The sequence below is a fragment of the Montipora capricornis genome, chromosome 3 (genome assembly GCF_036669925.1).
Source record: "Montipora capricornis isolate CH-2021 chromosome 3, ASM3666992v2, whole genome shotgun sequence".
Classification (NCBI taxonomy): domain Eukaryota; kingdom Metazoa; phylum Cnidaria; class Anthozoa; order Scleractinia; family Acroporidae; genus Montipora; species Montipora capricornis.
Window position 1 is genome coordinate 8,094,675 of NC_090885.1, and position 12,500 is coordinate 8,107,174.

The window sequence follows — 12,500 nt, forward strand, 5'->3', positions numbered from 1 at the left end:
TCGGCCATGGCCTGAGCACCAGAGCTATGCAGCTTGTTTTGAGCAAGGTCCAATTCAGTGATGTAGAAGTTTTCTTTTAGCAACCTGGCGATATGATTGGTGCCTTCAGAACCTGGATAAGATAAAATAAAATGCTATTCAATGCAGAATGATGTAGAGATTTTAGCGCAAAATCATAACAGAGGTTTGGCGTCGGAGAAAGTCGAATCTGTTAGACAGTCAACCACAGGAATAAAATCGCAGATAAATACTCGCAGATATGGTAAGATCACAAGAATGAAATTTAAACAAAGCGGGTATTCTTAGTGGCCACTCATCCTAGTACTGAGTAACCTTAGTCAACGGAACTTAATTGTTGAGACTATATATATAGCAAAAAGGAGTCGTCAATTATTACATACAGCACTTACAATTAAAGCGAAAGCCGCTTGAGTTTTAGCCCTGAGGCTGGTTGTTCGAAGCCTGGTTAGTGCTAGCCGTTGGTTAAGAGGTATCAAATCCTATATGTTTCCATGGTATTTAACGCTGGTTGGCGCTAACCACGCTTCGAGCAACCCGGGCCTAGTCCTAGTTGTTCAAAAGGTGGATAACGCTATCCACCGAATAAATCACTATCCATCGGATAGCGCAATTGGTTTCGCTATGACTTATCCACTGGATAGTGATTTATCTGGCGGATAGTGCTATCCATCGTTTGAACAACTGGGCCCTGGCCTGCTAGTAGCATTCTATTTGAAAATTATAGGTTTTTACGTATCTGTCATGACGTCAGTCCGTGGATATTGGTATCAACTTACCAATTGAACAATCTCGTAAGTTTACCGCCGTGGTTGTCGTGTTTCTCATCAAGGCAAAAGCGATAGCCCGGGCACCACTTGGACCCAGTCCGTGGTGTTTGATGTCTATCTTCTCCCTTGTAATGTGTTCGATGACGAAAGAGACCGGAATGATTCCAAGCTGTGAGCATGCGTCCTGATAAGCTTTACGACCTAGTATGTGCATGCGACAAATAAACGGTTTGCAATGATATAACTTCGTAAGCACAACAAATGGTAAGAACAGTGAGCATTCCTAAAGTCTTTGCTTCCAACAGGAAGCGAAACTTCAGGATTTTGTTACAACTCTTGATTCTCTACTCGCGATCGGCTGTCAACTTGCTTGATAACTTAACCTCCACTCAGCAGATACTAAATTCGATTTCTTTGCTTTGCTCCGCCCCGCACTGATACAGCACATGATCACATTTTCTTTACAAACAAGCGTTACGAGGAGCATATAGTTCGATAGCTGCAACTCAGCAGTAGTGGAATCCATTTTTTTTTTATTATGGCCCCCCGGTGTAAAATATAAATTAGACCAATTACGAAATACCATCGTGTTATAATACGCAGCAGGGTTTTCTTTTTCACCGGTGTCTGCAAAACAACGCTATCTGATTGGATGAATGTCCACGACTATAATTCTCCGCACACGAAATATCCTTCACAGGATAGCTTCCTATACTACAGTTCTGTGTTGGTGTACAAAAGGCCAGGTGTGAAGAGAGATATACCCTACTAATTGAGAGCTCCAGGTACAACTTTATAATTCTTATAGTTGACCACTTGTATACACGACGCTATATTGAACCAATAGGGAGTTAATCAATCACTCAGGAAGCTGCGCATCATCGTTTCCACAATCAGGGGCGGATCCAGGAATTTTTGATAGGGGGGGGGGGGGGGGGGTCCAAACCTTGACTTAGAAAAACACTACAGAAACTTTTTTCAGATTAGTGGCAAAATAGAATGGCTCTCCATCAAAAAACAAGTCAACCGTTTGAGTAAGAATAGGCGATCCAGCGGATGCGAGAATTTTAGACTCCAACAAGTAGTAAAAAAAAAATTCGGTTAGGGAAGGGGGAGGGGGTCCCCCCCTCCCCCCTGGATCTGCCACTGACAATCGTCTTGACCCTCGTACCATTTAAAATGTCGTGGGGATAGGAGAACATATAGCATTTGCAAAGACGTGAAATTAGCCCCAGTTATTGAGAGAGGAAAAACTTAAGTTCACTTGAGGGCATTACAAAAATAACACAAATAGCAGTTATAAACGTTTTGAAACAATACATTTTATAGATTGGACGTTTCGTATGTTTCAACATACAGTTTGAAAAGTGACGGTTATTATTTTGATAAACTTTTATATGTAAATGCAAATAGAGAGAGGCCTGTATTTATATTTAAAAGTTTTCAAAAAATAACGGTTTCTTTTGAAAATACATTATGAAACATACGAAAAGTCAAGTTGATAAAATGCATTGCTTTAAAATGTTTATGACTGTAATATTATTTTTTTGTGTTATGTTTCTAATCAAGATTTATAGGCATCCATTGAGACTAGTGAATTCAGGCCTGGCAAACCTGTAAGATCATACTCTTCGCGAGGTTGTTCGTCCTCCAGATCTGTGTCGTAATCACTGTCTTCAGCTGGCTCTCCATCAGACAACCGCTCAGGCTTGGCAATGTCTTTCCCTCCAACGGGAATTGGGCTAAATTTGCTTTTTCCAGTCTCTGCTAGCGTCGATTTTACTTTAAAAAAGAGGAGATTAAAAGTTAGTTTTTTGCTGGAATTTTGTTCCTACCGGCATGTATATATTTTTCTCTTCAGTTCAGTTTGCTCCTGACAAAACTTGTCCTGCAATGTTTTGCCCTCGCAACATTAATATTTTACGATTATTATCATTTACTCACCGCTCGAAAGACGACTTCTTCCGCCTTCCTTCCTGTCTTTGTGGTCTCCTTCAGTAATAATGCCTGATTTCATTTCAGTCCTGGCAATCATTATGTTGTTATTCGTATCCTGGTCTTTAACGCTGAACCCTGGCACGCCTTGCGGGTCTATCTTTGCCCCGCTCTCATCAGACATTTTGCCCATATAAAGTAACTTAAAGTATAAGATCTGTAGATAAAGGAAACGGCCATTTTTAGGGGGAAGGTATTTATGTATACAAAAAACAAACTGAAACAACTCGTTTTTTCCGGTCATAGATTTTACAAGTACAGCTGTAAGAAAATGCAAAGTGCAAATTAAAAAAACCGCAAATCGTTTTCCCTTTGATCGACTGATTGATTGTTTGCTTCTGTTATCGCTCAGTACGTAAGTGCTAAATGTACTGTATTTTGACAAGTTTGCAAGCCAAAGAGCGAACTATGACTAACAAATTACAGGTCACTGGAATATCGTGTCGCACGTTTGTATTCGTCTTAGCACATTATTTGTATGATAACAAGTCCAGTAGTAAATGATTTCGTTCAGTGCATTTGCAATTATTCAAAAACGTCACTGCTAAAACGCTCTGCCTTTTCCAAACTCATAATGGAGCTCCTCCTTTGTCAGCCTTATCAAAACACATTCAGCAACCAGTAATTCTCACTGCACCTTTTATAGAACTGGTTTTCCTGGCCGAAAATTAACGTGGTTAGAAAAATACACTGTTGTAGATTCGGTTAACAGCATCTTCGGCTATTTTTTTCCTCGCACAACATTTAATTACGGACCCAAGTTGCTGCAAAATTGTACACTTGTAACGCTCAAATCATTTGCTTGCCACCTTATAACTTTAAGTCAAATACCTCAATGAAAGTTACGTGTAAACGAAACGTTTCTTAGTTCTCATCTAATAAATGAAAGCGGAAGAGCAACAAACAAGCTACAGAAACGCTAGCCTTAAAAAAGCACTTAAAAACGAAAATCAGGCAATTGAGGAACTTTACAAAATCTCAGGGATAAAGAAGAATGAAGCAAGTTTCGTTAGGGCTTACTTCTTTTCCAAGTTTCTCTGGTGCCTTCTTGTGCTGGCTTCAGTCAGGCCAATATCACTTCTTTTGAATGACATAATTCACATCGGATGATTTAATGAATGAATTGCTTTGTCATATGCAGTATGCACTAACGGTTGCTAGGAAACTCGGCTAGTTATTTCACAAATAGTGTTTTATGTTATTGTTTAGCGCATCTGAACCTCTTGAGATTCTAATGACAGGGAATTCAAAGCAAATATAATGCTGGCTTGGCTTAAGAGTGGGCATTAAGTCAAAATACACTGAAAATATACTGAATTAAAGTTGATTACCACAAACGTCTTTCGCCCCGTATATATTTAAGTGACCTTCAATCAAGTAAGCAGATAGTCTACTTGTAACAACTGTTTAAAAAAATCGTTTTTCAAATAGATGAGGCTTTAAAGAAAAACGTCCACATTGCTTTCAATTTAACTGTAACCCCTGTTGAACCCAGAAATCCTCACAGAGCTGTTTAGATAGAGAAGAATGAATCTCTCGGTCGACACGATTAGCAACGCACCTTGTCAAGGTTAGCAAAGGTCAGCCTTAAAGATAGCCATTTTGAACTCATTTTTCAGTTACCCGACACATATGACAAACTACAAGTTAGGTATAAAATTGCACTTATTTATTTTGGTTCTTGGACTGGCTGCCTTATTTGGGGAGTATGAACAGATGAGCGCAGTCCACTACGTTCCTGGTTTTCTTTAAAAACAAACACAAAAATCCCTCCAAAGATCGAGAGATTGACTTGTAACGTCACTAAGTATTTACTTTGTATCAACATCCGTTCGATTTTGTTGAAAGATGTTTAGCGACCGATGTTGTCTGCTGGGTTAGGCAAACGGTTTCATGCAACACATCATCAACATTTGATTCAACAAAGCTTCACCAGAGGCCTGGTATTCAGTCCCAGGCCGCAGCCGCTCTTGTTACTATGGATACGGACATAAAAAGTCATCGAGAGACCGATTGGTGCACACGCGCATGCCCAACAACTGAATGTCGAAAGTTGATTGAGAACAAACGGCTTCAACTTCTTTAATTTTTTTAATTTTTCTTACTTGGTTTAGAGTGGTTTTCAATTGGGCGTCGAAGGTAATTAGATAATTACTTTGGTTTATGATTACTTCACTCAGTGATTGGTTCAAAGTTCTCGCGCCATTTTTTCAACCAATCAGAAGTGAAACCAAAACCAATCGTGGCTCGCGTGTGCACATTTTTCCGCGCTTTGTGTCGGCTACGTGTAATTACTTCGAGTTTTGATTGGTTTACTGGATTGTCTCCGACCTTTTTGATTGGCCAAAGTAATTACTTTGGTTTTGGTTTTACGACACTCAATTGAAAACTTTTTGAAAACTGCTCTATCTTCATTCAATGATAACAAAAAGGAATGTTGAATGGTTGATGAAGCAAAGTTTAAACGCTTTTAAGCTCATTAAGCTCATTCAACATCGACTCAAATTCGATTCAATTGTTTCGGCAACACGTTTCAGGGAGAGCAAACGGTTTTGACATCGCTCAGTGTCGGGTCTTAATTAATGCTGGGCTTCTACTGGAAAATGCCGATGAAGTTCCAAATAAATTAAGCTTTATACTTACTGTATATACTAACTTTATTACTAACTGTAAACTCCATTTCTATATGTAGAGGAACATAAAAAGAAATTTTGTGGTCAATTGTAAAGCTGTATGACATTTTGTGGAAAACAGTCAGAAATGTCAATGTTTCTTTTCAAGGTTTCGCCTGTAATTAATTAACCGTCAAAACGTAACACATTTCGTGGCAAAGACCTACAATCATAGTAGGTATTTTATTTAGACGGTAAACAATTCGGTTTCATTTGATGGGATTACTAATTGGGAAAAACAGTCCGTCACTTTTCGCCCACTGATGCCTCACTCGCCAGTGACTATTTCAATGTCTTCGTATTTCTATATTTGTAATTTAAGTATGGATGGATTAAATTGTCTTAATTAGATCAATACATAAGTCGAGAGTTGTAGTTGAAGTAGATTTTGTGATAAGCGGTTTACGATTCAAATCTACCGCAAAAACCAAGGAATCTTTGCTAAATATATTAAGGTGTATGCTCAAAATTCTTGGCTAGCATCCACGTGAACATATGGCCGCCGCGCTGTGACTTCAGATGCAAATCATCCTACTTTTGAAGGTGTGATGCCCCGATGGAAAAGGGGACGGGAACTGAGCGTACAAGTCTCAATAGAGACTCCCTAGGATGTCTCTAAGGGTAGCAACCCTTTTGCAAAAATAGCGGCTCGAAACAACCATACTTGCAAACGATCCTTTGTGAGACAAGTCTCGGAGATGTCTGTGCTCGTAAATCGATCACAACAATGAATCATGGACCAAAGGAAAGTACTTCTCTGCGGTATTGCTCGTCGGCGAATTCCATAAATATAATAATGGCAAAAACTGCAGTACGCCCTTCTCAGCGACGACAAATATTTCCTTCCTTTTACATTAGAACCACCCTTCAATCCGGGAGGCAGCCGTATGTGGACATTCTTCATTCAGTGCCTTTCCTTTTTTTCAGCTGGATTTGTAATTATGTTGTTTGCATTCAAATCATTGCAACGTATTCAAGTCAGGACAAACGTAAATAATCATCCTTTCGACCGAACCTTTCTAGTTATCCGCCACTAAACATGATTCCTCAACGCATATTCGCTTCCTCTCCCGTTATTGCAAAGCGACGTAAACAACTCGAGCTCCGCCAGCATTTGGCGGAAATTGAGCGGCCTAAAATACGTATAGAGGTTCTCAACCCTCCCTAAGGAAAAGCGGTTTCGCACCAAACCTCAACCTCAAAATGTCGATGATAACGTGAATAAAAATCGTGAATACGGAATACGTGGGTTAGTGGTTTCAAATACTTCTGCTTGGCGCAAAGTGTTAAAAAATCATAATATTGACAAAGAAAATAATTGATGGTCTTTCGTATTTGATGAGAGTGCGAAAAATGTGCACTTCGAAAATCTGTCATTTTCCCCAAACTTAATTCATTCTGCTTAATTAATGTTCCTTCGAGAAACAGGCTCTCTGCAAGATGGGAACACCAAAGGAATTTTAAAACTGCAACAAGAAGTTAATCTTTTCAGTTTGTGGAAGACAACGCTATAAGCCGATTAACATCACAGAAAAAAACTCAGTCAGGACCGATTATTAAAGTGGTTCGGACCAAGTTTACACAGCCAACGATTTGGCTTGGCTCATCATAAAACTGGCCTTGAGGCTCCGTCCCTGGGGCCACAAAACCAAAAAAAAGCGGGTCCGGCGCCATTTCAGGTGGAACGGATAGTTTTTACGGCAAAGATATATGGTCCGTACCTACTTTTAAGGCGTCCGGACCCAGTTTTTTCTGGAGTGTAAATAGGCCTTATGTTTACATTGTGGCCAGTTACTTAAAGTGGATGAGTAGGAGAGAACCCTGGGAACAAGGTTGTTACTGATAAAATAAGCCGACTGTAAATATATTTAATGATTTAATTTAATGGAGTTAACAAGATAATTGATAACATAACAATTTGCCCGAAGTGTAATGTGGCTCAAAAATCATGTCAGACACACAGCTGGCGCTTGGCACCGACCGTGATCAGCTGCTGCTTGTTAATTAATCTGCTTTACACCAACCGGTTTTACGGAAATTGTCGACATGCTTTTCGCTTCAGAGGATCAGAAGGCACTTTACAACAACGAGACGCGGTTTTTCGTTATTTCCAGACAAGTAACCGAGATCAGACAAATCACATTATTTCTTAATCATAGAACTTGATTTATATGAATGAAAAACTCTTTTATGACCGTTTTAAATTGCAGGATATCGAAAAGAACTTCTTTCGAATACGCAAATTAATATCATGGATTCATAATTACAGTGTATACTTTGCAATTCACTATCAGCAGACTTTGTTAGCTGTGATTGTTTCATTGGAAGAAATGATCTCGACTTTGTAACTAAAAATGCTTCACATCTCTACGTTCTCAGACACAGTTTTGGCAGAGGTAACTCTTCACAAAACTCTCGGGTCTTCTTGCAAGTTTATACTGAACTAAATAAGCAGGAAAAAAACGGTTACGTTGGTATCTTTATTTTGGAGACCGGAGTGAGGCACGAAGGACGTTCCAAAAGGCCAATGAAACAGAAGTTCGCTTACAAGTATCATCAAAGTTTATTAAGCAACGATGGGAAATAAGAACTCAAGGCTGAAGGTCAGTTACTGTATTTAGTCAGAGCCGACCCGCTGTTAGCCAATCGAAGTGTCAGCTTCCTCGTTTCCCAGCGGTGGTAAGCTCACTTTGATACGTGCCTTATTCAATAGCGGTCGCAGCACCATAGTCCAAGCTTGCAACGGGTATGTGTTCATGATCTCAAAGGTGTACTCTCTAAAGACATTTTAACGGTATCGTGATAGATAGGAGCGCAGTTCGTTTCCTCAAGTTAAGTTTAGCAGTGTTTTCTCTGCGAAGAAAGGCCATAAGACTGCTGGTACGGCTCGCAGAAGAACAATTCACCAAATAATCACTAATTGCATGTCGAGTAGAACATCGTGACAAGTGCCAGTATTATTATTATTTTTTTTTGTCGGATTAAACTTCTCCATTCCACTCTTTTGAGAGGTACAGGCCAGTTCTGAAGTTACTTACTCCTTTATCTGCCAACATGTTCCTTTTCTTGAGTATTTCCTCAAAATAACTAGCAGCAAAATCTACCAAATTTTCACGATCAGGTTTTTCATTCATTGCAGTAATTGTGAACCCCTCCATAAGACAAATGAGGTCCTCTGTGATGTCAACACGGCGTGCAAATTTCGACGACAATTTTCTATCAGCAGTAGAGAGTTTTTGATGCATTATTGGTTCCCAAGATCGGTGTTTAAATTGGTCATACTCATGCGATAAAACCGCGATGTTATCAGAAGTTTCGTGACTTTTTTTCCACTGGTTACAGCGTGTGTTGACCGCGTGCTCACTTGATAAAACGAAATTCCTTCTCACGCGATCCTGAACTCCATTCTTTTTTTTAAAGCAACGATAAAAATTAACGGAAATGCGCTTATGGATATACTGCGCTTTGTAGAAAGTTCTGATATTGACCCTCTTCTGTTAGCCAAATAAGACTGTTATATCCACGTTTATATCCGTGCCAAGTTCCTAATTGGCTTCAGGCAACCGGGATTAAAACGGATATTCGATAATACTTTTGCCCCTTTGTCATGCCTTGTCGTCAAAGACTTTATCTTAAAATCAAACATAATTAGTTCCTTGGGGTTGCACTCAAAAACACGTCTTGAATTGATCACCAATATCTTCGATTCTTTATTCGTGTCAACACTCAGTCAAGATTCTGAACATGCAATGGTTATAAAACCCTTAGCTTTGAGTTGAAATGTTCGATGTTTTTTCTCTTGTTAGGGGGTTTATTTTAACCTGCCGTCTAACCATAGTTAGACTAACCATGGTCTAACTAAGGACCCTCTTAACTCGTCTCATCTAAATTCAATCGCTCTTATCAGTGAAATACTTAGGAAGCATTAATTAGAGATTCAACCAGATAAGTCAAAGAACACCAACAGAATGCGCTAACCGCATAAGAAAATGAGAAAAATAAACCTAAAGCCGGAAAAGACCTAATGAAAACCGCTGAATAATGAACCATTTTAGTAAAGAATATGAAAGAGTTCACCAGTTTTCTACTTTTGTTTGATGGTCACGAGTTCACTCAGCTAGCCTACGCCTTGAAACACACGACCGATGATGAGAACCATTGACCTCCGACAATCCATTCACTTTGAGCTACATTTGTTGAGCTACATTTTGGTCGAAGTCCGTAACAATAAAAAATCGAGAATCAGTCATGGATCAGATCACATCAAGTGCCCCTCAGCCAGTGAACCGTAACATTCATATATGTTTACTAATGCATACACGTCGGGGCCGAAAAGTCACTATACTCGCCAAGATGAACTGCTAAACAGACGACTTTTCCAAGGAGGTCGATCTATCCCACGCACATTAACAGAATTATACAATTTACAAGACAAGCCGTGTGTAGTGGCGAAACGTAAGATTCCGTACGAAGCCATTTCAGTTACCAAAATAGCGCGAGCGATTGATTCCCCCCGAAAAAGTCTCTTCTTTTATAACGTTCAGATCATGAGAGTTAACGACTTTTATTAAATTTTCAACCTCGGATAATGCATTTCTCGTGCTCTGATTGGTTCACTCAATCTCGGTTATCAGCTCATAAACCTTAGTTTGCCTCATATGGTAAATTATTGCGATAAACGTTGCTAAGCTTAACTTTTTTCGCCGGGAGGCGAAATTCCTCTCTGAATAACGCCAAAAAGGAAAAAAACTTTTTGTGGAAAGTTTGGATCCATTCCGACGTTTAGAAGTACGCGAAAAGTCAAGAATTGTTTTTGTGATGAGCCTGCGTCTGTCTGACCTCAAGGTATTACACTTTACCGCATCTTCATCGAGTTTTTTCGATTTTGCTCGGTTTTCTCGCTTTTTTCGCTCGTATTTCGTACTTCCAAATTTTTGGATTTTAAGGAATTTAATAAAACAATTATTCCATTCGCACTTGCTGCATATGTGACTCGTTATAGCCAACTCGGCTCTACGCGCCTCGTTGGCTATTTACCCTCTCATATCCAACGCGCGCTCATGGAATAATTGTTAATTATTAAATTCTCAACCTCGGATAATGCATTTCGCGTGCTCTGATTGGTTCACTCAATCTCGGTTATCAGCTCATATACCTTAGCTTGACCTTATATGGTAAATGATTGCGCTAAGCGTTGCAAAACCCTAATTTTTTTTTTCGCCGGAAAGCGAAATTTCTTTTTGAATAAAGCCAAAAAAGAAAAACATTTTTTGTGTGGAAAGTTTGGATCAATTCCGACGTTTAGAAGTACGCGAAAAGGCAAGAAATATTTTTGTGATGAGCCTACGTAGGTCTTACACAACATCTCATCTTTATCAAGTTTTCTCGATTTCGCTCGGATTTTCTCACTTTTTTCCCTCGTATTTCTTACTTCCAAATTTTTGGAGTTTAAGGAATTTAATAAAACAATTATTCCATTCGCGCTTGTTGGATATGAGTCTTGTGATAGCCAACTCGGCGCTACGCGCCTCGTTCGCTATTTACCATCTCATATCCAACGCGCGCTCATGGAATAATTGTTAATTATCCCGGCATCTCCATTGAAGTTGCCATTTTCAATTTTGTACTCAGTCAGGTTCTTTCAGAGCAGCTACGCATGCCAAAGACCCTGGGACTGAAAGCACGCGCGGTAATGATACACAATTTGACGTCATAATCCGACGTTCCACAAAAGTGTGCCGATTAAGCCAATGATCGATTGATTTGCGGACACGACAGCTTGGCATACGGCTAACAACTTCGATAAATGGATGCTAACTCACCAAACGAGACACACAAATTTGTGACCATCCCTCCGGGCCTTGTGGAGATGCTTGAAGGATTTGTGCTTGTAGTGCTGCGCGATAAACCAAAAGATTTGGTGGACTATGCCGCGAGGTATTTTTCCTTGGCCAAAACAAGAATGAATTCTTTGAGGGAGCATGGTGCTAGTGTGGACGACCTGGGAGTGGACTTTTTCATTGCATCTGAATGGAATGGACTAGTGTGAACGGAAGATAAAGAAAAGGAACAGTCCTTTGATGAACACGTTTTCTGTAAGCGACTGTGACGTGTGAGCGACTGTTATGAATTTTGATACCGTAAAATGTGAAACAATTCCGTAAGTTACCAGAGTGTCAGTGTTTTGGATTTTGTTCACGAGCCAGCAGGATTATGATGAAGTGTCATCTACTGAATCAATAAATAGTTCTTTTTTCAACAAGAATCGCATCTCGCTTTACATGGGCTCACAAAAATACTAGAAAGCAAGTAATATTGTGGATTGTTGTCAGCTGTCTCTCTTGACTTTGAATCAGTAAAACCCCTATTTCTGTCAAGACTGAGCCCTGAATCACGAGAACTCCGCTCGAAGACTACTATGAAGGATTTCTTGCAACAATAAAGACGTTTTGAATCTTTCAGGCTAGTACTTAATTGAAGAAAGAATGTTCTTGGGAAGGTAAAGGTCATTCAGGAGGTCAGTGCAAAATGCAGACTGCACTTTGCAGACCAGGGAAAAAATGCAGACTGAGGGAAAAATGGAGGCCGCGATTAATGCGCAGCCTTTAGGTGAAGCCAGAAAGTGTGTGCAATATCACGCAGCGCACTCAGCAAATCCGGCAGTCGTTACTCTGTTTGCAATGTCTTTTGAACCCTCCCAGCATAAACTGAATTACACTTCAAAAAATTACTTACGATAAGAATATTGGCATGCATCGTTAAATTAGTACTTGAGCTTTGTTTTCTCCTATTTTCACTATTTTTGCAATCAAATGTCGGGAATTTCATATTCCATTGGTCACGTGTGAGGTGCTTCTAATTAAGAATGATCAAAGCCAAAAACTGAAGTATGTTGCATATTTTTGCGCTAAAACATCAAACGAAGACCTTACACAGCGCATTTGAATTGTACGTACATCTGATGTCCGTACAGCATTAGCGAAATCCTGCAAAACAGTGAAAAGAAAAGGTTGGCGGTGCAGAGGGCATCGACCAATTTTACCCG

The 12,500-nt window shown here is 39.7% G+C and overlaps 1 protein-coding gene across 1 annotated transcript in view; it reads right to left on the reverse strand.

Moving 5' to 3' along the window:
- Nucleotides 1–3,868, reverse strand: part of LOC138041093 (leucine-rich repeat-containing protein 74B-like) — a 9,834-nt gene extending 5,966 nt beyond the window's left edge. Inside the window, exons 1-5 of the mRNA XM_068886862.1 lie at nt 3,804–3,868; nt 2,733–2,940; nt 2,403–2,570; nt 798–989; nt 1–112 (exon numbers count right to left, since the gene is read on the reverse strand). The exon at nt 1–112 is cut by the window's left edge and continues 164 nt beyond it. Of these exons, the coding sequence (XP_068742963.1) occupies nt 1–112; nt 798–989; nt 2,403–2,570; nt 2,733–2,916 (656 nt within the window). The 5' untranslated portion in view covers nt 2,917–2,940; nt 3,804–3,868. The remainder of the gene's footprint in view (nt 113–797; nt 990–2,402; nt 2,571–2,732; nt 2,941–3,803) is intronic.
- Between the last annotated feature and the right edge of the window lie 8,632 nt (nt 3,869–12,500).